Below are 27,292 nucleotides of genomic sequence, written 5' to 3' on the forward strand. Positions count from 1 at the left end.
TGAGGGTTGGGGTGCCTAGAAACAGATTTTATCATTTTCATCCATATTTTGTCATAGATTGCTTAGGACATCTCAAGCCAGTGATTCTCTCCCCTGGTTGCACATTAGAGTCACCCAGACCCCCAACTCTCGTCTCTACACCCGTGAGGCCCCGGTATCTGTATGTATGTTTATGTTTATGTTATGTTTATGAGGCCCAGGTATCTGTATGTATGTTTATGTTCATGAGAATTCTCCCTAGAGAATTCTCATCTGAAGCCAGGTCAAGAAGCACTGCCTTAGGGATGATTCATTTAGAGTCTCACTGATTCATTTTCTTATATAATTCAGCTTGGTTGGTGTCAAAAACAGTTTTGTAGTTCCTCCTGTTTCCTTTGCAGCAAATACACCTCTAGATATACTTTGCTTTTCTTAAATGCAAAGTATATTGTAACTTACAGTGACATTCTAGAATGTTCTACCCTGTGTCTCAAGAAACCTTTCCCCCTATTTATGCCATAGGTGGTGGCAGCTACCTTATTACTGGGTAGGAATCAAGCTATATGATCTGGTTGCAGGAAGCAATTGCCTGAAAAGCAGTTATGTCCTCAGCAAATCGAGAGCCCTTGAACATTTCCCAATGCTCCAGAAGGACAAACTGGTAGGAGCAATCGTCTATTATGACGGTATGTGATTTTTCTTTTTACAAGGCACTTCTCTCTTACTCATGACCCTTACAGTATGTTCTTAATGAGATAGTTTCACATTATTAACTTTAATGCTGGTCTTCTACAACATACAAACACATATGCGTGTGGGCACACACACACACAAACACACACACACACCACTTTGTCTAATATTAGCTGAAACACTACTCGTGGTGTTTTGATTTTAACATTTTTCAGTTTTTGAGCATTCTTTTTCTTCTTTGATTTCTACTTTGTCTCATGGTTGGTTTGGTTCATTTTCCATCATTATGAATTTGGGCCGCACCCTCATGCCATTTAATTTGTTCCACGTTTGCCAGTGAATACTTGCCTTATGAATATATTATAATGTTGAAAGCAGCTGAATATCTGTTAGGTTTTCTAGATGAAACCTCTATTTTCAAGGGGTTATAAACCTAGAGAAAAATGCCCTCTGGGCTGAAATTGACATGTTTGTATTTTGCACAGGACACAATTCTTGAACGTATAATTTATGTGATGAGGTAGATGAACATTGCATCTGTTAAACCAAAGCCTCAGTTTTTATTGCTTATTTTTTTGTTGTTAAATGTTTTCTAACAGAAACATTATCTAATATCCATTTGCCATGTGTTCCTTGTTCATTCTTTGTGTGTGTGGGTGGGTATGGGTATATGTGAACAATATAATTTTATACACTTTTATTTGAAGGACTTAACCACTTAATATGTCTCCAGATGGACCACAATGCAACACAAAACAAAACAGGAAAAGCCATTTGTGAAATTGTACTATGGTTTTAAAGGGTGTATGGAATCGCAGAATAGTCCAGGGATGGATGTCTATTTATAAAATAAATAGCTGGACACAGATAATTGTACACGTTCAAAAAGTCTTGGAAATTTTGTGTCACAAAAGACAGCTTGGGCTCTATAGCTCAGTGGGTTGTTTTTTTTTTTTTTTTTTTTAACCCCATTATGTGACCTTCGTATTTCATCTTACATATCTAAACTCTTAGCATGAAGAAATGTTCGTTGTTGTTGTTTTCTGTTCTTTTTGTTTGTATGTTTTCAGGGGACTTTGATATTTACACTTTATATTATAGGATATCCTCAAGCCTACCCCCACCTTTTTTCTTCTTCTCAGTGTTAGATTTCTGAATCAATTTAGCTGTCTCTCATGCTTCATGTATGAATGCAGAATGTATATGTGCAGAGGGGGCAACAGGGGCAAACTCAAGAAAATGTCCTAGGAGCAACAATATTGGAAAAATGTTAAGGGTCTTAGACAAACATTAAAAGCTAGAGAATTCACAATTTACAGTGCCTTCCAGCATCTAAGCACCACGGGGGGGGGGGGTGGCACGTAACTACTTTTTGGTGCCCTTGTTGAGCCTACATGTTAAAGGACAACCTTAACTGTGAATTTGCTTTCTCTGCATCAGACCCTTAATGCTAATCCATTGTAGTTTAGTGGGTGATTATATTAAAGAGGTTTTGGGTCCAGGAGGAGTAAGAAGGCATTCTGCAAATGACATCCTTTCCATCCTGACAAGGAAGTGTTTGTGCCCTTTGCCTCTTATTACCCATCCCTCCTGGCTAAACCCTCTCAAATACTTGGTCATTTTCTTTACCATGTGATGTATCAAATACTAACTAGTTTTATTTTTTAGCCTGTGCATATCTGAATCTCCTTGAGAGGACTGTAAGTGGATGTCACATCTGAATTTGTGGCATCCTGTTTTTCGTTGGTTTGATATTGTTGTGATTTTTACAGATTCTTATTGATTCTACATAGAGGAACCAAGGGAAATTTATGTCACATGTGCAGAAGAAACATCATCTAATTAGAAGCAAGAGAAGAATTTCTTTAATCTAAAATTGGGTTTTAGGGCGCCTGGGTGGCTCAGTCAGCTAAGTGCCTGGCTCTTGATTTCTACTCAGGTCATCCTCTCAAGGTTTGTGAGATAGAGCCCCTGTGTTGAGAAGCCTTCTTGGGATTCTCTCTTTCCCTCCCTTGCACTTTCTGTCACTCTCTCAAAATAAATAAATAAACAAATAAAATAAAATAAAATAAAATAAAATAAAATATAATAAAATTGGATTTCATACCTTGTTTATAGGTTGCAAAATTATGAGTTCAGCAAGAATTATTGAAAAATATAAAAATTATTATGTAAAATAATTTCAAATTGGTATTTGAAAGTTGACTATAAAAATCTTAAATCTTGAAGGGATAAAATAATTATATTCTAGTCATTTGAGATTATTTATATTTATATTTATATTTATATCCTTGTTCTGAAATAATACAGGTCCAGCTATGTCCTGTATTTGAGGTGAGGCAAAACAAGAATGTGCAACAAAGTATAGTTTTATGGTTTCACAACTGTATTCACTGACAGAGCAACTCCTGTTTTACCTAATGGTGTGATGAGCAAATTAAATATCAATGAGGAAGTAAGGTAGAAAGGAGCATATAAGTAAGGGCATTACATGTAGTAAGTGTGTGCTCAGAGAAAGGAAGGAATGCCCTACCCCTTGACCAAAAAGGAACATTATCATCCTGTCACCAGAGTATTTCAGAGAGGAAAAGGTACCGGAACATTTACTATTGCAAATGAGGTCTATACATTGTAATTTATAAGGTAAAACTTTCTTAACAAGAAAAGAAAAAATCTTCTTTATTAACTGACCATTATGAGAATGTAATAAGTTACCCAAATAACGTCAAAATGAATTTGGGCTGCTGGAAATAACTTTTTTTTTTCTTTTTTACTGAAAAATAATTTATTGCAGTGCAATTCACATAACGTAAAATTAACCACTTTAAAGTGAGCAGAAATAATAATTTTTATAACTCCCAACTTGGGAGAATCTTGATTATGAAAAAGTGGCAAAAGTAATTAAATTGAACTTCTCAGTGCTACAAGAAGTTAGGCTAACTAAACACTCTTATTAGTAATTCATTATACAGTTATTTCAGCACCAATGAAAAGTAAAATATAACAGTACAAAAACATAGTCAAACCAGTAAACATTGCCATTACCTTAGACCAGTGGCTGAGAAAGTCTTTAAAGTTCCTACAAGGCTGGATGTTAGGGCCTTGAGGTGTTCCCTCTGACATACAAAATGTACAAAGATCAACATAGTTTTTCTTAATTATTCGTAGGAATAGTTCATCCTAAATAAATAGTGATGGCCATTGCATTTGAGTAAGGCAAAATGTATTCCTCCACAAAAGTCAATACGGGTAATAAAATAAATTCCACATACTTTCAAATGTAGTAATTATAGCGGTTATTATGTGCTTGGCATAGGTATGATCCATTGCCATATTTTGTTGTTAAGTGCTGAAAAACAAACTCACCCATATGGAGGAATAAGTACCATCTTTTTCAGTGCAAAGTAAATGTCAAATTTCTCAGTGAAATTTATATGAAATGAAAGTTGGGATTGGAAGGGACAGATCAGGTTATATTTTTTTCATCTATTCTGTTAGAGAAAACACACAGTCAACTCACTGGTTTTATGACTGAGACGTAATCCTGGTGGTGCTTACCTGTTTCTTGCCTTCTGCTACCAGAGAGCCATCGGCTGATGCCGGCCATGGTCGTTACCTCTAGTAAGGGGGTACCAGGTAGTATGGAGGCTGCTTCAACTCTCCTAAGTCAGCCAGATGTATTTAAGGCATGACACTCTTGAGCAACTTGGCATGCCATGAAATAGGAATCAGCGCAGGAGGGGGTGCCGGTTTCTTCAGGAACTTATTTTGCCTTCCTCTGTCAACTTTACTTCAGTCTATCTGTTTCCAGAGTATGTTCTTTGCTGCCATTCTAGTTGGACTCCAGTTATCCAATCCAGTGCACAGAACATGAGATATAATTAAAAAATCATTAAATATTTAAAACCATTAAATACAGCCATTAAGCTTCTATAAGATGAGACTGGAGAACAAAATTATGGCTTTAAATTCTTCCTTGTGAGCATCAAGGCACTGACAGAGAGAGATGTCTGTTATTTCATACCCAATGATGCCCTTAAGTATTCCTTATGCACATATGAAAATCGCAACCTACAGGAAATTACATTAGCTTTCCTAATGTAAATAAAAGTCGGTTATATCCATGTTTCAAAGGGGGAATTAAAGCCCAGGTTTCACTAGAATATTCATTTTTATTCCAGCCTAAAACTCAACAGCATACAAATAGATGAATTCAGCTCGTGAGAGAGCAAAGCCAATTTAATCTCTGGCTCCCCTGAGGTAAATGTAGTTCACGGTCCTGCCCCCACCCCAACCTCAGCTATAATCCCTGGCTCCTGGAGGTAAAAATGCACTGAAGTGAGGAAAATTCTGCAGCAGGATATAATGATCCAAAATGACAGGGACAATAATGACAATGAATTTCATGTCTCCCAGTCATGAGCTGGAGATGCTTGACTAGGCTGACTTCTACAATTAAATTGTTACAGGTACAGCAGGAGATGCAGTTAGCTGTGCGCTTTGGGGAACGATGCCTCTGGCAAAAGGCATATTGTGGAATCCAGACTCTTTTGTTAGGAACAAACTATTACTCCTCTAGGCAGGCACCCTCAGTTGTATGCTTAAATAAAAGAAATCCTGGGTTAAAGGCAAGTCTTTTAAGGTGTTGATTTTATCTACTTGGAAACCTTAAAAAAAAAAAAATCAATTACCCAATAACACAAAGGTGATTTGTTTCTTCTTTTTTGGTCTTATGCTTTTGTTTTTGTTTTTCCTTTGAGTCCCTGGAACATAAGTCAAACCTAAAGATGGTGCCTTTAATTCTCATTTACCCTATTTGCAAATACAGCTGTTGAACCGATTGGGTGTTACCAACTTTAATCTGACAGACACATTAATTTCTTCAGAGTAATAGAAATAGGTTGAATAAATAACCAAATAATGGGATTTACAAACAAAATATAGTCCTGTTCTGTGAGTTTGGGCTATGTGCTCCTTAATATAATCCTTGTAGGGTTGCTCCGATGACCTCTAAAGTTGATGGTGTGAGACTTCTGGGGCGCACAAGACCATCTCCTGGGTGTAGAAGAACATATTAGAACGTCTGCTTGGATATTTTGCTATCAAATGCCTTATAAATGTCTGTTTTTACATATGGTCCAAATGTCTGTAATATGTAAGTTCAAGTACTTCTATATATAAGTACAATATTGCAGGTATTTTACTTATCAATAAATTACTTACTGGGGCTATATACTGATGTTTACTTTACTTTGGGGAATACTGGACTTAATTTTCCTTCTTTGAACCACTGGGTTAGTAATTTGTCATCATTTTAAGTCTTTGATAACTGACTAATTTGAATGTTTTCAAGATAGATGTATCAGCTAGAGGAAAAATTCCCCCAGAAGAGGAAACATCACCAAATCCATTCCTTCATTTCTCAAGGTCCAATTTCTGTGAACTTTGATTGAGGGTTCTAAAAACTATTGACAAAAAGGGAGTATTCTCTTGGGAACCTCAACATTATCAAAATTTGGCATGATACATTAAAACTTGTTTCTTGCTTTTATTTTTATTTCCATCTTTAAAAAAATATAATAAATTTATTTTAAAATGTAAAGTACTTGTGTTTGCCAATAATTCTCAAGGCTCCTAACCTCTTTTTAAGATCCTTATTATTGTACACACTGAGGTATAAAATTATGTAAATATTATGTAAATATTGATGCATATAAAAGAATATAGTTAACACATATACGTATGTGTATATGTATACGTATATATGTATATATATGTATACACATGTATACATATATATACATCTCTCTATATATGTATATGTACACATCTATATGTATATACACATCTATATATACTAAGCTTTCACACCCTTATAGATGTGTAATATATATATATATATATATAGAGAGAGAGAGAGAGAGAGAGAGATGTATACACACACACACACACACACACACACACACACACACACACCCGGGAATCCACAAGTGACCTTAAAACCAAGAATATTATCAATACATTGAGGCTATTTGTGACTTCAAATTGTGAATACACCCCATTTCATCCTCTTGGCTCTTTCCTAGAAATTACTGCTATTATGAATTTTATTATTGGAAGTCTTTTTTTTTTTAATTATCCTCTGTCATCTTTTTTTGTCTTATGCAAATGTATTTGAAAATAATCTATTGGTTAGTTTTACTTTTAGTATAAGATGATGTATTTTGTAAGTTGATATAAACACTTTGGAAAACAAACACTTCTAATAAAGTTAAGCATACACACACCTTGTGATTCAGTAATTCTGTTACTAAATGTGTGCCCCAGAGAAACTCTGACACATGTCCACAGGGAGATATGTACAGAAAAGTTCACTGAAGCACAGGGTACAATTTCAAAAGGGAAATAATTCAAATATCCATCAAGAGACCAATGAATAAACAACCTGTGTATTCACATAATGGAGTAAAACAGCATTGGAAGTGAATGAACTCAGCTAAACTGAACAACGTGGATGAGTCTTAGAAAACTAATGTCGAAAGGGCATGATAACTCGTCCCACAAATATAAGAATCACAGTCATACTTGAAAACTGCTTTCCAAAGTGTCATAGTGTAGTTGAAACACTCAGCAATATGTAAGTACATGACTTAGGTTTACAAATTTTATTGAGCTTTGAGTCCCACCTTACAAATCTATGAATTTAGGCTTATAATACCTCATTCACAGTGTGTTTTGGGATCTAAATGAATTAATAAATATAACATAACTTCATAAGTATAAAACATTATTTAAATATTGCTTTATTTGGGTCGATTTTATGGATATTCTACAATATCCATAGTCTATAATATCCATAAAATTCACCAAATTTCTACTTTTCATGTCATAAAGTGAAGCATCAGTTGTACCAGTATCTCTTTATATATATATATATATTTGCAGATTCTTCCAGAAAAAAAATTTGCAAAACATTCTTAGGAGAAAGGAAAATTTTATGCAAATAGATATGTACCAGGTGAGTATATAACCTTTGAAATTTAAGGGTTAAAAAGCACAACATTTTAAAAGAACTTACTCTACAATTATCCACCTCTTAGACATTGATCTAAAACATATTTCATATTTCTTCCTGTGCATATGTAGTTTACGCTTACAGGTTAAATAATTTTTATCCTGATTTTCTGTTGCCATCTTTTCCATTGTACTTCTCCTCTTGTTATCTGTGAGTTAGATAAACGAAACTGGCATCATTGCTCATATAGCAGGCATATTATTTTGCCCCTGAATTCTGCCTTTTTGCTATTCAGTGTATCTGGATACCAACCAATGCTAAATGAAGTTTGACATGTACCCCTAAGAAACAAAAGTTATAAATTGTGGCTTCAAAGGAAACCTTGAATAAATAGGACACATTTGTGTCCACCCAGGCTAACATCTAACATATGCTTTAGCTTCCTGATGATGAGACAGAGCAAAATAGCCCCTAGGAAAGTTTGCAATTGTTTATTGCTCACTTGACCAGCATGTATTAAATACCAAGCTTTCGTACCCTTATAATTAGTTTTTAAGAAAATCAAAAGCACACAAAAGTAGATTTAATCAGGTGTAGCATACTGAGACAGTAATCATCCCTTTTCTACTTTGTATATACAAGCTTGAAAACAGTGCTAAAATTTATAATAATAGGCTATGTATGCATATAACTTGTTTGAGCAGATAGTTCTGGTGGGTTCATGGTAAGCTATCTGCCCCACACTCTGTTGCCCAACTGACCCTTTGTCTTCTACATGGAAGTATTGTTGACACACAACGTTACATTCATTTCAATTGTATCTTAGTTGGCTTTTTTTTTTAGAAAAGATGTAGGATCAATGGCAAAAGCTAATGTATCAAAAATCCCCATGCCCTCTTCCTCCCTGTTTACTCGTTCTTCCAAAATATATATATATATATTATATATGTAATATATATAATATATATATGTTATATAAGTTATATAACTTATAATTTATATATAGTTTTTCTACTATTTTCCAGACATTATATCTGGCATTAGGGCCAAATGCATTAAAGACAAAAGAGTTCTGAGATTTCAGGTTTTGAGAGAGTTCACTGCATATATGCCAAATATTGTGCCCAACACATGGTTTCTACGGCCAACAGTGTTTTACATTTGTGTAGCAGAGTATGGTTTTCAGAACATTTTTTTTTTCTCATAAATGATCTTGGTTGACCCAGCTCAGTTATGTATGCTAGAATGGGATATTATGGTTCCTATTTTGTGGGGGAAAGAGAATCATTGATAAATATCTGGATCAGTATTTTAAATATGTGAGGATGTGAAGGTTTGTTTTATTTGTTTGTAAGAAACAGAAAAGAAAAGAAAAAGAACTGTCCAAAATGTAGATTGATAACATTATGGCTTTTTTAGCTACCATTAGGTGTTAAGTATGTCACACACTTTAACAAAAAATACAGCCCAGTAGTTCAACAAAGCATACACAGTTTTATTAAGAGAAAGTTCTAACATAATGTAGAAGTAATAAGCATGATAAAATGGACTTCCAGTTTGGACCTTTACAAACTCATGGCTAAACTTCATCTGTACTCTTATATACTCTCCCCTGCCCTCCAGAGAACAAATATTTTTCATCCATGAATATTTTAGTCCGTATCCTTTTGTAAAAAAAAAAAATATTGAAGTATAATTGATATACAGTGTTGTATTAGTTTCAGGTGTACAACATATTGATTCAACAATTCTGTACGTTATTCAGTGCTCACCACTGGTAACTGTAGTCACCATCTGTCACATGCAACATAATTATAACATTATTGACTATGTTGCTGTAAGTACAGCATTTCATCTCCATGACTTGTTTCATAACCCCAAGCGTGCACCTCTTAAATCTGTTGTTAAAGACTTAAAAAAAAATACAACCACATCTAAAATGTTTTAAAAATAATTTCTTAATATCTGATATCCGTTCATGTTCACATGTTCCCTATAGTCTTATAACTTTAATCGGCTCCTGATTTAAAAATCAACCCATAAAACAAACAAAATCCTAGTTAAGGTTCACGTACGCCAATAAAGAAAGTCCTCTTATAACTAATAGGTTTCCCCTCCATTCCTTTGTTTTCTCCTTCATTTAATGGTACTTCTGTATTTTCTGTACAGGTAGCAGTTAGGCTTGTTCCAATCATCTGTTGCTGCATAAGAAACAACACCCAAACTTAGTGGCTTAAAATGTTAATGGACCCTCTCACAGTTGTGAGGATGGGGAACTCAGCTGGGTGTTTCCCACTTGGGATCCCTCATATAGTTGCAATGAGATGGTCGTTGAGGCAGGAGCACTAAGAGCTTTCTTACTTACACGTCTGGCTCCTGGGCTGAGAAGACTGGTCAGCTGAGAGCTGGCTGGCCCAGCATCTCTCTCTCACCGTGGCTTTTCCATGTGGCTAGCTTGGACTTTCTCATGGGGTAGTGACACTTCTTCCGTGGTGACTGGCTTACCGCAATGAGCATACCAAGGGACCAACGCATAAATGCAAGACTCTTCAGACCTAGCCTTGGAAATCACACAGTGTCGCTTCCACCACACTCTGCTATTAAAGTGAATCACAGGGACAGCCCAGATTTAAGGGGTAGAATATTACAAAAGTAATAGCAGCATAATTTATTGGGGAGAGGAGAGCCATCTTTGATGACTAGCTACAAAGAAGCTGGATCAAATTGTTTTGTCAAAAATACTTTTTAAGCAGCGGTGTGAATTTCCATGACACGTCTTCCTGCTGCTTCTTTTGTTGTTGTTGTTGTTGTTGTTGTTGTTGTTGTTGTTTAATTCAGTCATTATCATCATTGCCTAGGTCAGTACCAGTATCTTATTAGAGGTTCAGGGTACTTTTCCAGCTGCCTTTCCAACTTCATTTATTATTATTTGGATTACTTATAATTTCCCTGCCTTACCTCTTTGCCTACCTTGAGGCACATTTTGTATAAAACGTCTATGTTTAATGTGTGTCAATTGATTAGTGATGCCCAGATTCCCTATCTCTGGCCTATGGGCACCTTCTCAAGTTGGCTCCTAAGCTGTTTTAACATGCTGTCAGTGGCCTATGATGACTTCTCTGCCATCTGCTATGACAAGATATTTCAGACTCATCCTGAAGCTTTTCTGCCCTAGACCCCAGGAAGCATAAAGTTTTGAAAAGATGAATTTAAAATTCTTCTCGGACCCACATTTCATGGAATTAAATTTTATACCCATGTTAGCTCTTAGAACAAAATACATCCGTCAGTGTGGCCTTAGCCATCAGTAAGCCATATTTTCAAGTTGTTTTTCTTTTGTGAAAGAAAAGTGAAATCTTATTTCCTTTCTTTGGACACCACAAAACAATGGCACATCCATTAGTTTTATCTGCATGGAGAGCTTAAAATTAGGCTGTCTCAAATGCTATCATTATCATTATGTAAAATATGCTCTATTTGTTTAAATTTGCTAAAACCTAGTTCGTATCATCTGCTTGTGTTGAATGCCAATCTGCTTGGTCAGGCTAAATGTTCATGTTAATTATAGTCTTTTAAGTAGATGGGACTGTTTGATCCTAAACATGAAATTATATATTTCTCAGTAAAATTTTACTGTTATATTCTTTATATTGATGGGACACTTTAAAATGCTTGGGCACGGAACTAATTACTTGTAGCTTACAGTTAAGATGTAAAAGTTAGGAGGGTTTTCTACTTTTGCTTTAGAGACATTAGCAAAACATATGCCAAGAAATGTATAGTTCAGTGTGCTATATATTGAAGCTTACAGTAACTGTCCAGTGCAGTTGTCTCGAATAATTCTTCAGAAATACAATCCAATAGATCACATCTGGAAAGAAGGTAGGGGGAAGAAATAATCATCATTGGCACTTAGGGAAATAAATAGGAAATAAAAGGCTGTAATGATTGGTCTTCAGGAACTGATTTTCCTGCCATTTGATTGCATGACAGTGTAATGTCTCACATGGCTGTTGGCAGAGCCCCTAGATTCCCACTGATCTACCCACTTACCGTGTTTTGTAGCATTCTTTCAAGGGGATCCAAAGTCTTTGCCAACATAAATGTTTAGAAAAAGAAAGAGAAAGAAACAGCAGTCAAGTCCATTTTGGAGCTGTTCTGCACCCAACACACACAGCTTTCTTAGTGTAGTGGAAAGCCAAACTTATGTCCAGCTTACAAGAAATAGCAGTAATAAAAACGTCTCTGCAATAAAAAAGTCCCACAGTTTAGTTTCAACTGCCAATTCTATAGCCAAGCCCTGGTGACACAATATAGAAAAACTGAAAAAAAAAAAAAAGTCAATGGTACATAGTTTTTATAAATAAAACTAACACCTTAGTAGATTATATTCTCTGGAACCAAATAGAACACTATATTAGAATGTGAATTTCAAATGGGTTTCATTATTACTATTAATACTTACTCATATCACACTCTATATTAGTAAAACACCCCTTAGATCATTATATCCGCCCACAGAAAACATGAACCACACAACACCTACTTTTCTTTTTATACTTAGCTCTGCACATTAAACACACACACACACACACACACACACACACACACACACACACAAAACTGACTTCCCATGCAGCTTCTGTAACTACTGCTCCTTTACTGTCCAAAACCAAAGAGGTAACCTTGCATTCATTGGAAAAGTAGTACCAATATGCAATTTGCTATCCATTCAGAAGAATAAGGCTTTGGGAAGAAAATGATGAAAGAACACAATAAGCAGGTGAACAACTAGCAGATTAAGAACAAAATCAAATAACTTGTACTTTATGTATTTTGTTTTTTGTACTTTATGTCAGAGATGATTAATATATAACTCTCAATTCACTTGGGATAGGTAATCACAAAGCCTCTCAGTAAACCAGAAACTTCATCATATTTTTCAGGAGTTTTAAATCCTTCTACATTTTAACCTGAGAAATACAATAATGAACACACTTGGTGATTCATGCAGGGTTACTTTCCTTCAGAAAGGACAAAGTTTGAAAGATACCTGAGAAGAGGCTTCAGAAAGTTCTCTTGATAATATTCTGTATACAAAACCCTGTGAGCTACCTCAAATCTGTTTTGGTAAAAGAGGAGGTGCAAATACATTATTGTTGAAAAAGTAATCTGAATAACTCAGGAGAAATTCATTATTTCTACCCCCTTAAAGGAATAAAATAAACCCAAATTCTCTTTCAACAGCAGCCTCTGCAAACAGTATGTTAAAAAGTAAGTAATAGTACATGCTAGTTATTAGAAATACATAAAGCAAGATTAATGTATATTTTTATGTTTACCCTCTATCTTCAACTTGCATGTTTCTTTTTTCAATCACATCTTTTGGTAAGACTAGTGTCTTCATGATCCTTAAGCATGAATAAAGAGAGAAAAACATTTCTCCACTGAGTCATGTCTGGTTTGTTTTCAGTAGCAAAACACCCTATTTAAAAGAAGCTCCGTGTAAAAATTATCAATAAACATACTGAAATATATACTTTAGAATGATATTTAAAACACATAAATACCTAAATGATATTAAATACCTCACTCAGTAGGCTTTGATTCTTTTAATTTGCTACATTTGTTGCTTAATGTAACCTTGGTCCTTCTCCTCACCCCTCCCCAAATGTGAATAGAATTGATTCACCCCCCAAATTTTAATTTAGAAAACACTTATCTACATTCCTCCCCTTTGTGTTATTAAGTGTCTTTTGTTCAGCAAGCCTGTGGCTGTTTCCAGGTGCTATTGGGGGCTCTCTGTGTGCTGGGTGGGTCTATGTTTGACCCCCCCCACCTCTCCTCTAGTGCTCCCCAAGCAGCAGATTTTGAGTGGGTACTTTTCCCTCATTATTTGTACTTTTCGAGCTACAAGTTTCAGACTATTTCCCTCTCTTTAAAAAAACAAAAACAAAAAAAACAAAAAAATTTTCATGTTTTATTTTTGAGAGAGAGAGTGCAAGAGAGGGAGGGGCAGAGAGAGAGGGAGACACAGAATCTGAAGCAGGCTCCAGGCTCTGAGCTGTCATTACAGAGCCCGACGCGGGACTCGAACCCATGAAGAGTGAGGTCATGACCTGAGCCGAAGTTGGACACTTAACTGACTGAGCCACCTAGGCACCCCAGACTATTTCCCCCTCTTAATTCACTTTGAATTTTGGCATTTTAACTATTTTTCACAGATACTGAACTGGAGATTTTAGAAACAGAGGAAAACCCAGATCCTATCAGCTCTTTTATTGAAATTATTCTGCTGGCTACAGATATTAGAGAGCAGTGCTGCCCAGAAACCAGAGGAAACCAAGTCACAGAAATTCCAAGCATAACCATCCAAGTGATAGGAACTTAGAAGGCTATTGAGTGGTAGAGAGCTTGCAGGAATAAAATCTTCCCTAATTTTCACCTCTACCACCTGCATTTGATATAGAAATGTGTTTTGTATCTAATTGGACAGAGTCACACATTAAAATAAGTTGCCATCAAGGTTTTCCGGACTCACACTAAGGGACGGCTCTAGCACTTGGGAAGGGAGGCGTCCGTGTGTGATGGCAGGGCTCTAATAGCATGTGGGACCTGAAGTTGTCCCCAGACCTTCAGATCGCTCCTGTCTCCACAAGAAGGGAGGTCTCTGTTTGCATCCTTCAGCCACTGAGCAAGGAGTGCTTCCTTCCTGGTCAGTAGGTTTGTGACCGCTCCATGGGTTTGTGATTGCTTTCAGTTTTCTTTGTGTCCAGATCGAACCAGGAGTCCTCTAGAAAATTCCGTACTATCGCAACACCAAGGAGCACTTGGATTGATTGCGGCGGTCTCTGTAGGTATGGTTGGTTAATCTACTAAAGGGAAATAAGAGCTGAGCAGTCAGATTTTCCTCCATCAGCTCCTGAGCTATGATATCTTGTGAGGGAATGTTGGAGAATGGCGTGAGAGCTGCAGTTGAATTTGAGTCTCCGGCTCCCAGATTGCTGGCCTTCTTGCCCAGCCTACATCTCACCACTCAGCCTTTTAATCCGTTACAGAATCTGATTCTGTCAGGAGGGCTTCAGGTCTAGATCTTTACCTGGTGTGGATAACTCTGCTCTCGAGAAGTTAGTGACAAGCCCCAGGATGTGAAAAAATGGTTTCCATGTGAATACTGCTGAACTTCCTGATGATTCTTGGGAAGAGGCTGACTGAATGTTAACATGTTACTTCTGAGTTGAAATGCGCTACTGTAGATCTAGGCTTGCATCATATTACTGCCATGTCTGTGTAGACTCCAAAAATCAGTGTCAGTACTTTCCAAGGTTTTCTTTTCTTTACTTCTGTACTCTCTTCTTCCTTAAGTTTGGCCTTAACATTTTGGTCTTGGGATGTTTTCAATGACTGTAAGGGAAGCAATACCTTGCATGGCAAGTTGAAATAATGTGATTCGTTATTAAGACTCGTATCTTTCTAGACAGGATAGTATTCTTCACTGCATTCTTTATATGACTAGCAATTTTATTTATTTATTTATCTATCTATTCAGCATATCATATATTAGCACCATATCTATAGGTAATATGATAGGTACTAGAGATACAAGAATTACAGGAAATGCTTCGTTTCCTCAAAAAGCTCTTTGACTGTTAGAGGATACAGACGAGCCAATGGTGATTTCTAGTACTGCGTGAGAAGTTCTGTGAGAGGCATATACCTAAGGTGGGTGTGTTTGTGGGGGGGATCTAGAAAAGCTTCCTTAAGTAATAATTTGCTGAACTTTAAGAATGAGTAGTATAGCCAGGTAAAGTCGTTGGGGAGGCTGTATAAGGGAACATTGTGGCCAAAGGCATGAAGGAATGTGGAATGCAGGAAGCAGTTGAATAGAGCGTGAGCTTCTGTAGGGTGAGTAGAGGTGTGGAGGCACAAAAAGGGCCTGGATCATGGAGGACTGGGTATGCCATGCTAAGGAGTTTATTTTGACTTCGGCAGGCAGTGGGCATGCAGTGAATGAAAGCAACATTTGATGCAGGGAACTCAGGATCTAGGGATGTATCGGAGTGATTTATGGGAAAGTCTTGGGTAAGATTTTATGCTGATGTGAAGGAAAGGAACCCAGGCTGAGAGAGGGTAGAGACACAGGAAAGAGAAAGTATAATACATTGAACAATATTCATCTTTTTGCTCACACTTCCTGGATAACTGCAGTATTCACTGACTAGATTTTCTTATTTATTTATTTATTTATTTATTTATTTATTTATTTATTTTTGATAGCTGTTTTTATGGCTTGGCTTTTTTACTTATAGGTCTGCCCTTTTTGGTCTTTTGTTAAGTCTTCCTCAATTTGAAAGTGAAATAGTAAACTAATGTCAAATGTTTTCCAAATTCTGTTTTAAGAATAATCCAGGTCTTTCAAAACTTCAGTAATGTGGGCTGTAAAAAAAAAAAAAAAAAAAAATCTGTAACTGCCCAACTGGTTTATGTCAACATTTTGGAAAGAATATCAGTCTTTAAAATGGCGATAGAGATACAAACCCCCAGGGGAGTGAAGAATGCCTGGTGCATGCTAATTTTGTACTTATCCAGGTGGAAGAGAGAGAGGAATAGCCAAAGCTATAGATAGAACACAGGGATGTCAATTGCAACCTGGTGTCAGTTTGGGCTTGGCTCTCTTCACTAATCCCATATCAAAATGTTAGTGGTTTACTTATTTATTTCGAACCTGAGTCATATTAAGATCTTATTTGACAAATCTCATTTTGATTTATAGTCTGCGCTTTTGGCATGTGCTTTAATGGCATTAGCCAACTCTAGAAACATACTGAATTCATTATGTACCTTATGTATGTAAGTAGTAATACTTCCTTTTAATGAACATACGGTCACATCAAAGTGCTGTGGAGTGGTTTTACAAAAGCGTCTTTGTGCAGCATTCCTCAGAAGTTCGAGACGTGTGTTAAGTGGAAGACTAATATGCTGTATTTCAAGTTATATTTTAGTGGAGTAATATATTATAATTTTGCCCTCTCCTTCAGGTGAACAGACTGTTAGAGTCCGTTTGGGTCTTTGATTCTTAGGCTTAAGTGTTTAATTAGAATCCAGCATTTTTGATGTATAAATTTTTGCAAACAGATGAATTAAAAACTCATCAAATAAAATCAACTTGGAATATGTATCTTGAACTAGGATATTGATAAAGGTAGATGAGTGACTCTTTTTCTTCTTTGCTGTAAGTGGTAAGAGATTCACAGAACCTGCTTTTATAGCTAGCTCTGTATGTGGCAGCTACACCTTGGCCATGTCTGCTGAAACGTTTCTTGTCCTTGCAGTATGGACTGCCTTTAATGACTTTGAAGGGCAGGGCTTTCCCAAGGCAAGCTGGTAGGAGAAGTGAACCAGGAACGATCTGGCCTGACTATGAGCAGTCTTCCAAAAGGGAGTGACTGTCTGCTGTCTTAGTACTCCTCATCTCAGTCCTTGTCAGTGGAGGAGGCGGACTGAGCAGGGAAGCAGTGTTCTCAGTGAAGTGATGACCTGTGGAGTCAAGTGCATAACAGCATCTTGGGGATTCTTTAGGAGAAAGCACAGCATGTGTGTGTTTGTGTGTTTGTTGGGGGGGGGGGGGGGTGGGTGGTCTATGGCAGACACTAGGCATCCTCCTGAAATGGAGAGACAGAGGCCAGTTCTTGAGGGAAGAGCTAGGCAGAACGTCAGAGCTCTGGCCACGTAAGTTTGAGATGAGAGCAGAGTTCTAGTACAGGTAGGAACCTAGGGGTGCAAAGCAGATATTGTGCAGACTTCTTATGCTTGCTGTGTCTGGCAGGGGACACTATAGCCTGGTAAGCACCAGGGATTCCTTGTCTAAGGGTTCCCTGAAGGTAGGTAACAGTTTGTAGGCAAATTCTAATGCTGGAGGGATGAGACTCCTATATTGCCAAGTATGATCAAGACTGACTCAGGATTGACTCAGGGGCTGCTTAAGTCTGAGCCAGGATCTATCTTTGACAATAGCCACTGACGAGCATTTCCAGGAAGACTTTGAGAATTGCTGGGAATATGGGCAAGAAACCCAACTCACTGAAGTATGGTATTTGACTATTTTTTTCATTATAAAATAAAAGGGAAAACATTAGTAATAGTCTTGATATATCCCAGCCTTGTATTTAAAAGTTGTAAGTAAAGCTAAAAATATATTTTTTCAATGTGACGTGCCATTGTATGATATCTAAATTTATCATTACTATTTTTATATTATATGAGATGACTAGAAGTGTGAGGGTGTGGGTAGTTTCTGTTGGTTGGTTTCATTGGGGTTTTTTGTTTGTTTGTTTTTTTCCATTTGAACCTTGCTGTATCTTACCATTCTGTAGCATTTCAGAGACAAGGAGAAGATTTTTTGACATTCGTTGAGGTCTTTTATGGTGAAACAACTGTTTTAATGGTACTATTTTTAATATTAAATTATGTAATAGTTTGTCAAAAGTGAGCCTGTAACCTATTTTTGAATCATTCATTTTTTAATTTTCTTACGTATTTATTGAGTGCAGATTTGAATAAAACTCCCTAGGATATTAGAAATGTCTTCTCAAGTACAGGGAGGCATTGATTAGCTCTGTAGTCCTTTTTTTCCCCCTTGAAGGGGACTTTCTGAACAACTTGGTGTGAAAATGTGGACAACACATGACAGGGTAAAGGAAACTCCACCTGAACCAAATGAACCATACATTTGTTATTGGGAGACTAGCTCAGCATAATGGTGGTGCTGGCAGCAAAAATAAACCAACTTCCCTCACTCCCTTCCTTCTATCCTTTCTTTCTCTTCCTCTTTTAAAAATTTACATTTTTTCCAGCTTTATTGAGGTATAAGTAAGAAAATTATAAGGTATTTAAAGTGTACAGTGTGATGATTTGATATATGTATACATTGTGAAAGGATACTCATTGTATTGAGTTACAAATTTTTAACTTTTTATTCTCAAAATGTGCAAAGGTATACAAAAGGAGAAGAGAATTTTGGACTTAAACGTACTGTCTCCACCTAGAACAATTGTCAACTCATGGGTAATCTTAACCTATTTTTTTTTTCCTTTCACCTTCTCTCTCTCTCTCTCTCTCTCTCTCTCTCTCTCTCTCTCTCTCTTCATCTCTCTCTCTCTCTCTCTCTCTCTCTCTCTCTCTCTCATATTTTTTCCCTCTAGAGCAGAGGTCAAATCCCTGCCTGCCTCTTATTTTGTGGGCTGAGAATGATTTTTACATTTATAATGGTTAAATTATGTGGCACAAAATTGTATAAAATTTACATTTTAGCATGTTCATTTGTTTGGGTAATGTCCACAACAGAGTTGAGTACATCAATAGAGATCATATAGCCTTTACATAAAAAGTGCACCATCCCCAACTTAGAACATTTTAAAGTATAGTTAACTTATAAGGGCATTCTTCTTTTTTTTTTAAACTTTTATTTAAAAAAAATAAAAAAGCCGTTATTACAGCCAGCCTAATCAAAGACAATTTTCAGTATCCTCCAGTATATCCATGTTCAAGTTTTATTTGAGATGTAGTTTGGCCACCTAGAAGTTGAAGTATCATTGAAGGACAGAATAATGAAATAAAATGTGTGTGTGTGTGTGTGTGTGTGTGTGTGCATGTGTGTGTGTGTGTGTAAAGGGATTTTTTTTAAACTCGGAAATGTGCATTTTCTTTTTTTTTTTTTTAACTTTTTTAATGCTTATTTATTCTAAAGAAAGAGAGAGAGAGAGAGAGACCAAGTGTGAGAGGAGGAGGGACAGAGAGAGAGGGAGACACAGAATCTGAAGCAGGCTCCAGGCTCTGAGCTGTCAGCACAGAGCCCGATGCCGGGCTTAAACTCACGAACTGTGAGATCGTGACCTGAGCTGAAGTTGGACGCTTAACCCACTGAGCCATCCAGGCGCCCCTGAAATGTGCATTTTCAAATGAGATAATAGAATGCAATTATCTAAGTTATTTTTCTTTTTTTTTTAATTTTTTTTTTGTTTAATGTTTATTTATTTTTTAAGACAGAGAGAGAAAGAGCATGAACAGGGAGGGTCAGAGAGAGAGGGAGACACAGAATCTGAAGCAGGCTCTGGGCTCCGAGCTGTCAGCACAGAGCCCGATGCGGGGCTCGAACCTACGGACCGCGAGATCATGACCTGGGCCGAAGTCGGACGCTCAACCGACTGAGCCACCCAGGCGCCCCAGTCTAAGTTATTTTTCTAGCCTTTTTAAAAGTATGGGTAGTCATACTGAGTCATTGGCAATTTACAACTCAAGCTATTTTCTCAAAGCAGAATATCTTTTTTCTTACTATGGCTAGTTTATTTTTTCTCCTCCGTGTTTAACTTTACAGAAGAACAAATCTGTTGGCTTTAAAAATATGGCTAGAGCATCTGGCATAGTATTTGATGATTGTGTTTGCAATATTGACATCATTTCATTGATAACTGCATTGTGCATAAACTTTGTCTTTTCATCTATCTATTCTACTAGCTGTTAGGAGGTAGTTAAGTGGCAGCAAAGCGAGGGCTATGTCAAGCTCATTCTCACAGCCTTTACACCTCAGTCTTCTGCCTCAGCATATGATCATGATTGTGAAGGTTGAGAGTATCTATTATTTTCATTTCTCTCAGGGTGGTCAGGCTCTGCTAAGTTGATGATTACTAGCCAAACTCACAGGCTATTGAATTATAAATGGATTATTTTAGACAACAAATAGGTTAGCACCTTCCAACATACCAAGTACCAATTGTCCTGGATGCAGGTAAATTGGTGGTGGTGATAGTTGGGGTGGATAGAATTAAGTCCCTGGTCTTCATTTATTGATTCTTATGGGAAACCAAATACCCCTTGTAGATCAGATGAGTCATAATTACTGTTGGAAAAAAAAAAAAAATCCAGTAGGGCAAACTTACTTGAATAACCAAACTAAGATCAGAATTTTGCTTAGTAAATATCAAGTTCAAGTAGAAGCTGTTGGATATTCTTACTACAGTTTGAAACAATGCCTGTTAGATATATTTGTCAAATGAGTCTGAGGTTTTGTTTTTATAGTTAAAAAGAGTTCAATTCTTACTTGTCTTCCTCTTTTAGAGTTTCAAGCCCCAAATAAAGTTTCTCAGTAAACACTGAATATGGGTTACTAAGAGATATTCTGAAAACTGAGGAATATTTATGATTTGGATAACAAATAAAAGACTATCTCAAACAAAAGGGAAGGGAAGGTAAATTTAGTAGAAGGGAATGTTTTTTAACAGTAATAGCTTCATTCTTAGAAGGCTTCCCGGTTGACAAATGCTTCCGCTTATGGATTAATTGGATCATTGCAGTTACTCTAGAAGGTCGGCACAGAGCTTGGTGTTAACCTTATTTTGCAGATGAAAAAACAGATTCTGTGGGGCAAAAGGACCAGGCCCAGAATCAAGTCAGTCTGTGGCACGTGGGTCCTGAACGCAGGTATTCTGAGTCTCCAGCCCCCGGGTTCTCCCCGGGCGCCTAGAATTAGCCTGCTTTTCATGTTAATGTGACAGTACGCATTCTCTTCAATCAGTACATTGGGGTCTGGTCAGACTGATTTGATAACAATTTGATAAGGTGTGGAATCTTCCTGTGATTAGAGAGAGAAATCTGATAAGATACAGGACTCGCCATGCAACAGATAAAGGTTCTCAAAAGGCTGCTTCCAGTTAGAATTCCCCAGCCGGCCCTCAGCACACGGTTGCATGTATTTATTATGTAGCTCACACTCAGAATGGCCCCTGGGGCTGGTTGAACCATTCCAGCCGGTTTGTAAAAAGTTGTGTGCATAAACTCACACACAAATGAGGAGACGGGCACTGAAAGGTGGTTCCGTGTAAGTGAAAGGATTCTTTCACTCACTTTTGCCTGTCCCGTTTCCCATTAAAGGGCTTCTGCTTTGTTACAGAATTAGATTCTCAAGTTTCCAGTTCGTTTCTTTGAAGTTTTATGAGCGCTATGTAGAAAATTGGTAGAGCTGGCAGGAACCTGAGAGATCTCAAAGTTCCATTCTGTGGCTCAAGCGATGAGGAAACTGAGGCAGGGGTTGGGACTTGCCTAGATTTTTAGGCACAGGCCTTGAGCAAGAGGCAGAAATGCTGGGAAGGCTGAAGACATAGCCTGAAAAATGAGGGCCCCAAAATTATTTGTGGCAACCAACGCCACAGATGCCATCCTGTGCCTGCACTGGTCCACCGAAGACTTTTAGTGCTGATTATTGTGTGTCACCTCTTGTTCTGCCATCGCCGCAGGCGTCTCTGCCACTGCCACCCCCTAGAAAGGGGTGATGCTGCTGCTGTTTGCCTCCCCCTTCATACTGGATTTCTCATGGTCCCATGCTCTGGGTCACTAGCTCTAGGTTGAAGTCTGCCGAGAGCCTCTGATTGGAGCCAGTTCGGAAGCCTGAGTCTCAGCGGACCTTCTTTCTCTCCTGTGGGAGGTGGAGCCTTGAGCCCCTCTGTGAAACTTACATGGTGGAGAGAAGGGAGTTAGTTGCTGGGAAGCAAAAGCAAACAATATCCACACGATTAGCTGTAATAGTGGCTAATCGGTTAGTGGCTGCTGGAGGAATTAGAACTTGGTTCTTTTGATTTTTCCCAATTTGTAGCAAGTGTTGATCTCCTTTATAAAGACTGGCAGAGACTCCCTATTTTTAAGAGAAAATGAAGTCAGCTGCATTAAGATTTGGTTATTCTGATATTTTGAAATGCTTATCCTGTCAATGCTGTTTTCCACTGGATTGAAAACCACTTCCCTGTCTTTCTATCCACTGTGGCATACGAAAAAGAATAGTTGTTCCTCAGTGGTAAAAAGTGATGAGAGAGAAAAAGAGCAAACCGTATTCACGAAGTGCAGAGATTAGAGATCAGTTGTTACACATTTCAAGGAAAGTTTGTCACAATGAGCGGTAAACCATTTCGAACTAGAAAGTAAACACAGCGTTTTTGTTTTTATTTTTGAAGTATTTTAGGTTGTAGCCATATCTTCCAATTAAGGTGTAAAGGCATCTTGACTTTCCAGGAAATTTTTTTTTTAACCTTTTAATAATAGTTAATATCTGTTGAGAGCCATTATGTTGTAACATACATTAGTTATCTTACTTATTCCTCACATTAACCCCATGTCAACCCCATTGCCATTCCCCTTGTGTAGATGACCGAATGGAACCTTAGATAAAGCAACTAGCGTGAGGTCTCATCGTTGGTAGGGAATGGACTTGACCAGAAGCACACGTTCCTATGAAATACACCTTGCAATCTTCTTAGAACATAGGAAGAGACAAGAAGATGTGTGTGGAGTGCTATTCTTGGTGATATCTTAGGAAAACGGCAGAGGAAAGAGAAAGGAAATATGGTTGAGTATTGAAGGGCCTTTTTGGAACTTGTGACTTTTCCAAGTTAGACTGAAAATTTGCTCTTGTGTCGCAGAACCCTGGAGCGGCTGGACCAATCTGTTTTAATTTCTGCTCCCCACAGTGATCCTGAGCTCCATGCCTGGCACATAGTAGGTGTTTGTGAAACATTGGTAAGAGAAATAAGTCTCAAGCATCCTCAGGACAGTTATTTTGGGTTAATAACTCCCAGACCATAGGGCTCAGGAAATGAAGGCCCTCACCGTCAAAGCTAGATATGCTAAGATAGTGAATCAGTGGCTTTGGTGCATTTCCCAAACAACCGAGGAAGATTACCTCTGGTTTTAGGCCACGTATTGTAAGGTCTATAAAAGCCTCTCTATAGTGTGTCTGGCTGACTGACTTTACAACTTCATTTCAATTAATTTTTGTCTCATTACTTCTTTTCTCTTTTTCTCCCTTCAAAGTACAAAAGCCTGTTTTTGGCTTGTCCTAGAGAGAGAATTAATTGCCCTGGGGAGGCACCCAAGGGGAGGGGTCTTCACTGTAAATTGGATGTATAGCGCATTTTTGCACATATATGGATAATGCACACCCAGAGCATTCCATTTGCAGTTACATGTGGTTATATTTTTGTTCAACTCTAGCTACATTCCCAAGTGTCTGAAAAGTAGAAAACTTACTCTTCATTAGGTTCCTTTAAAACTTTTTTCAAGAAAGGAAAGTCCTGAGGGTATAGAAACTTTACGTACTTCAATATGTCACGTTAAGGCACTTCACAATGTTTCGTTTACAGGAGGCCAAAGACCACAGATCCACGCTGATTGCTAATTATTCAGATTGTAAATAGCTTGTTCAAGAACTTAGGGTGAGACAAAAGAAACAGGAAGGAACAAAAGGCCCACAATAATGAAAAGGATATTGTGAAGAGAAAGGCTGGGTAGAATTATGATGCAGGTCACATCCTGTGCCTGTATTTAATTGTACCTTTGTATTTAATAATAAAAATGATTACATGCTCCGTGCTAACAGGTGTCCCTTCCGGAGAACGGTAGTGTGGATAAGTGACAGCAAATTACTCCAATTCATAAACTTTGAATATGATGCTTTTATTTTGAGTTTTTCCGGTCTATACTAGAAGACATTTTCTGCAGAAGTATACATCAAACCAAGATGATTTTAACACTTAATTCCTGATTAGTATGTGTAAAATATAGATGAATACTTTGAAGTACGCATGAGAAAAAAAGTTACTTTACAGGCCCTATTTAATGAAACGGGGTTGTGCTAATGCCACGTCGCATTTCTGATAGTTTATGCTTCATATAAGCTTTGGATATAATTGCAAATTAGCAGTGATTAAAGTTTATAGTTGGTGGCCTTGCTGTTAGGGCTTAATTGCCTTGTCTGCATGTTCTCTACTTCTTGTTAATCTGGGCTGCCTCTCCTGACTGCCCTGCCTAAAATATAACTCCTGCACCAAGGATTTGCTCTCCCTGCCCCAGATTTTTCCCTCCATTGCCATTGTTGTGATTTCTAATCATCTTACCAGTTGATTTTAGTTGATTTCATCCGTCTTCCCATTACAGCGTGGTTCCATAATGCAAAAGACTAGGGTAATCCTATTCTCCCTACTCAGTGGACCCCTAAGCCTAGAATCGTGTCTGGCTCACAGTATGTACTCAGTAGTTGTTAAAGGGATCTGCCACCTGCTGTCCTAATCATACATCAAACCCTCGTTTGCTTTAACTTTACCACTGGCCTTCTCCTTTTGCTTGTGTTTTCACCAGAGATCTTGCGATAGAAGACATCCTGTTTCCACTGTCTGCTGGGCAGCTAGGTAGAGAGACAGTAGTTCCTTGGTTTAGTGGAGACCACAGCTATGGAGGGTAGAATTGAGTGGTCAGCAGCTGTTCCTAGAATCTCTTAGTCTTGAGCACATTTCCCTTATTTGAGCAGTGTCTGACCTGTGATTTCTGTAATCATGTACATTTACTCATTTATTCACTCAGCGCATTTTTGAATATCTACCAGGCAGCAAATGCTGTGGTAGGTACTAGGAAAGCAAAATGGAATAAGGTGCACTCTGTTCTTTTAGGAACATGTTATTAGAACCAAGGTTCTCTAGACCTGAAACGGTGCCTCTTTAGGGGTCTGTTGGAGACCTGATTTCTAGCACGGTTTCTGACACATTAAAAGCATTAGTACATATTTGCTCAATAAATGAGTGAGCGTTGAATGCAAATATTTAGAAAATAGTTTGTGGTGTAAAAAGTGTAGGTTCAAAGTGTGCCGGAAGCAGAGAGTAGAGAAGGCTATTGGGCCTGAGAGGAGTCAGGGAAGGTTTCATGAAGAAAAGATGAAAGTTGAATAGGCTACCAGGTAGGATAGGATGTCTCATGGAGTAGGGACACCATAAGCAAAAAGAACAGCAGAGGCGTTTGAAAATGGCACTAGAGTCAGCCCAGAGATTTAGAGTCCGTGTGAGGAGGTCATGGGCTTTGAGGCTCTTGGAACCATTAATTCCCTTATTCAGGTACCTCTTGCTCTAACTAGCTCTGTGGCACAGCCTAATCATCTTACTCCCATTTATTTTATACCATTTCTATGGGAAAATGAGTTGTGTTCAAAAATCACCATCTTAGAAGGCAGTTTTGAAGATAGAACGTATTTTTAATCAGGATTAATTTTATTAGAAAATTGCCTACACTGCCTGTATAAATTCTCTATTGCCACAATTCCACATAACAAACAACCATAAACCCCCAAGAGTATAAAAACAGTTAGGATTTATTGTTCATGCACTGGGGTGGTCCTCTAGGTGGTTCTTCTGATCTTGTCTGGGGTTGGCTCAGGGATTCTTCTGGTTTCCCCAGAATTTGCACTAGTGTCTAGAGGTGTTGACTGCCAACCGATGCAGAATGGCCTTGGCTGAGATGACTGGGGGCAACTTGCCACATGCCTCTCATCGCCCTCCTGGTACCAGCAGCCTAGCCTGGGTGCGTCTTTTGGCTTTGTAGAGCCTCCTTTTTAAAAGCACATCGATTAGTATCCCATTGACCCAAACAATTTCACGTGGCTGAGTCCAGGGTTAGAGTGGGAGAGGACACTGAAGATTCATAGCAAGGGGTTACAGGGAGGTATGAGGAATTTTTTGCAATATACTGCATAGCCCACAAAAGCCATTCAAATCAAGATTTTACTGTAATTCTAGAACTAATGGAAGAATATAATTTCCAGTTTTATTTTTCTGATTTCCTTTATAAAGTACTTGCCGTTTGGTCTTCATTCATGCCCTTTCTCCTTTTCGACATGCTGGGCCAAAGTGAGAGAGGCCAGAAATGAGGATTAGGTTGAAGTGAAATCTTGAAAAGGGTAGGTAGCTATTGAGGACTAGCCATTACATGCACTGTATAATTTCAGAGGTGTTACCCAGCTCCTCTCCTTGTCTAGGACCCTGAAGCCCTGAGGAGTCCCCCTAAACATATGACCCTGTCCTTACAAGTCCAGAGCCATTCTCCACCATATGTGGTAAGGTGCATCCTCCCTTAGCTGTTTCACGAGCCTCCCTGATCCCTGCCATGCCCCACACAAATAATCACTTTTATAAATAATGTACTATTGGAAATTGCATTGTTGCCACAATTGACTGTCAAAAGTATGTTCTCATGTTGAGTTTTCCTTTTCAATTTTATTCATCATATGAACTTAAGCCAGATTTTGTAATCTCCTCACACACACACACCCACACATGCACGTGCACACACACACACACACACACACACACACACACACCCCGTTTCTACTCTGCTTCTACCTGCACTCTTCCCATCAGAAAGGGAAATTTTAAGTATAATCATTATATTAAATCAGCTCAAGTTTAGTAGGTTAGCCTTTGAATTGTCTTTAGCAGACTGCTAAGGAGAAGGTGCCCAAGAGGTCATTGTGACACCGTCAGTCTGAGAGAATGAATCAGGCCCTGTGGATTTTGTTAGGAATGGGATTTGAGCTTTAAGGAAGTGTTCTTTCTTTCAAGCATCCTTTCTCCCCCTGCCAGAAGTAGTCATACGATTGCCCAAGACCCAGATCAGGCATAGGGAGATGGAAGGAAATATTCTCAACATTTCAACAGTGGCAGGTTTTATTGATGTTGAAGTCATGGACAGGTGTTATTTTAGTCAAGAGCTTTTTTTTTTTTTTTTTTTTTTTTTTTTTTT

The 27,292-nt window shown here is 37.9% G+C and overlaps 1 protein-coding gene across 4 annotated transcripts in view; it reads left to right on the forward strand.

Moving 5' to 3' along the window:
• Positions 1–27,292, forward strand: part of GPD2 (glycerol-3-phosphate dehydrogenase 2) — a 142,801-nt gene that overhangs the window by 73,659 nt on the left and 41,850 nt on the right. For all 4 annotated transcript variants that reach the window (XM_040475123.1, XM_040475125.1, XM_040475122.1 and 1 more), the window contains exon 6: positions 502–665. In XM_040475123.1, coding sequence (XP_040331057.1) covers positions 502–665 — 164 coding nt within the window. The remainder of the gene's footprint in view (positions 1–501; positions 666–27,292) is intronic.

Source organism: Herpailurus yagouaroundi, unplaced genomic scaffold, assembly GCF_014898765.1.
Source record: "Herpailurus yagouaroundi ecotype Mexico unplaced genomic scaffold, PumYag 140, whole genome shotgun sequence".
Lineage (NCBI taxonomy): Eukaryota > Metazoa > Chordata > Mammalia > Carnivora > Felidae > Herpailurus > Herpailurus yagouaroundi.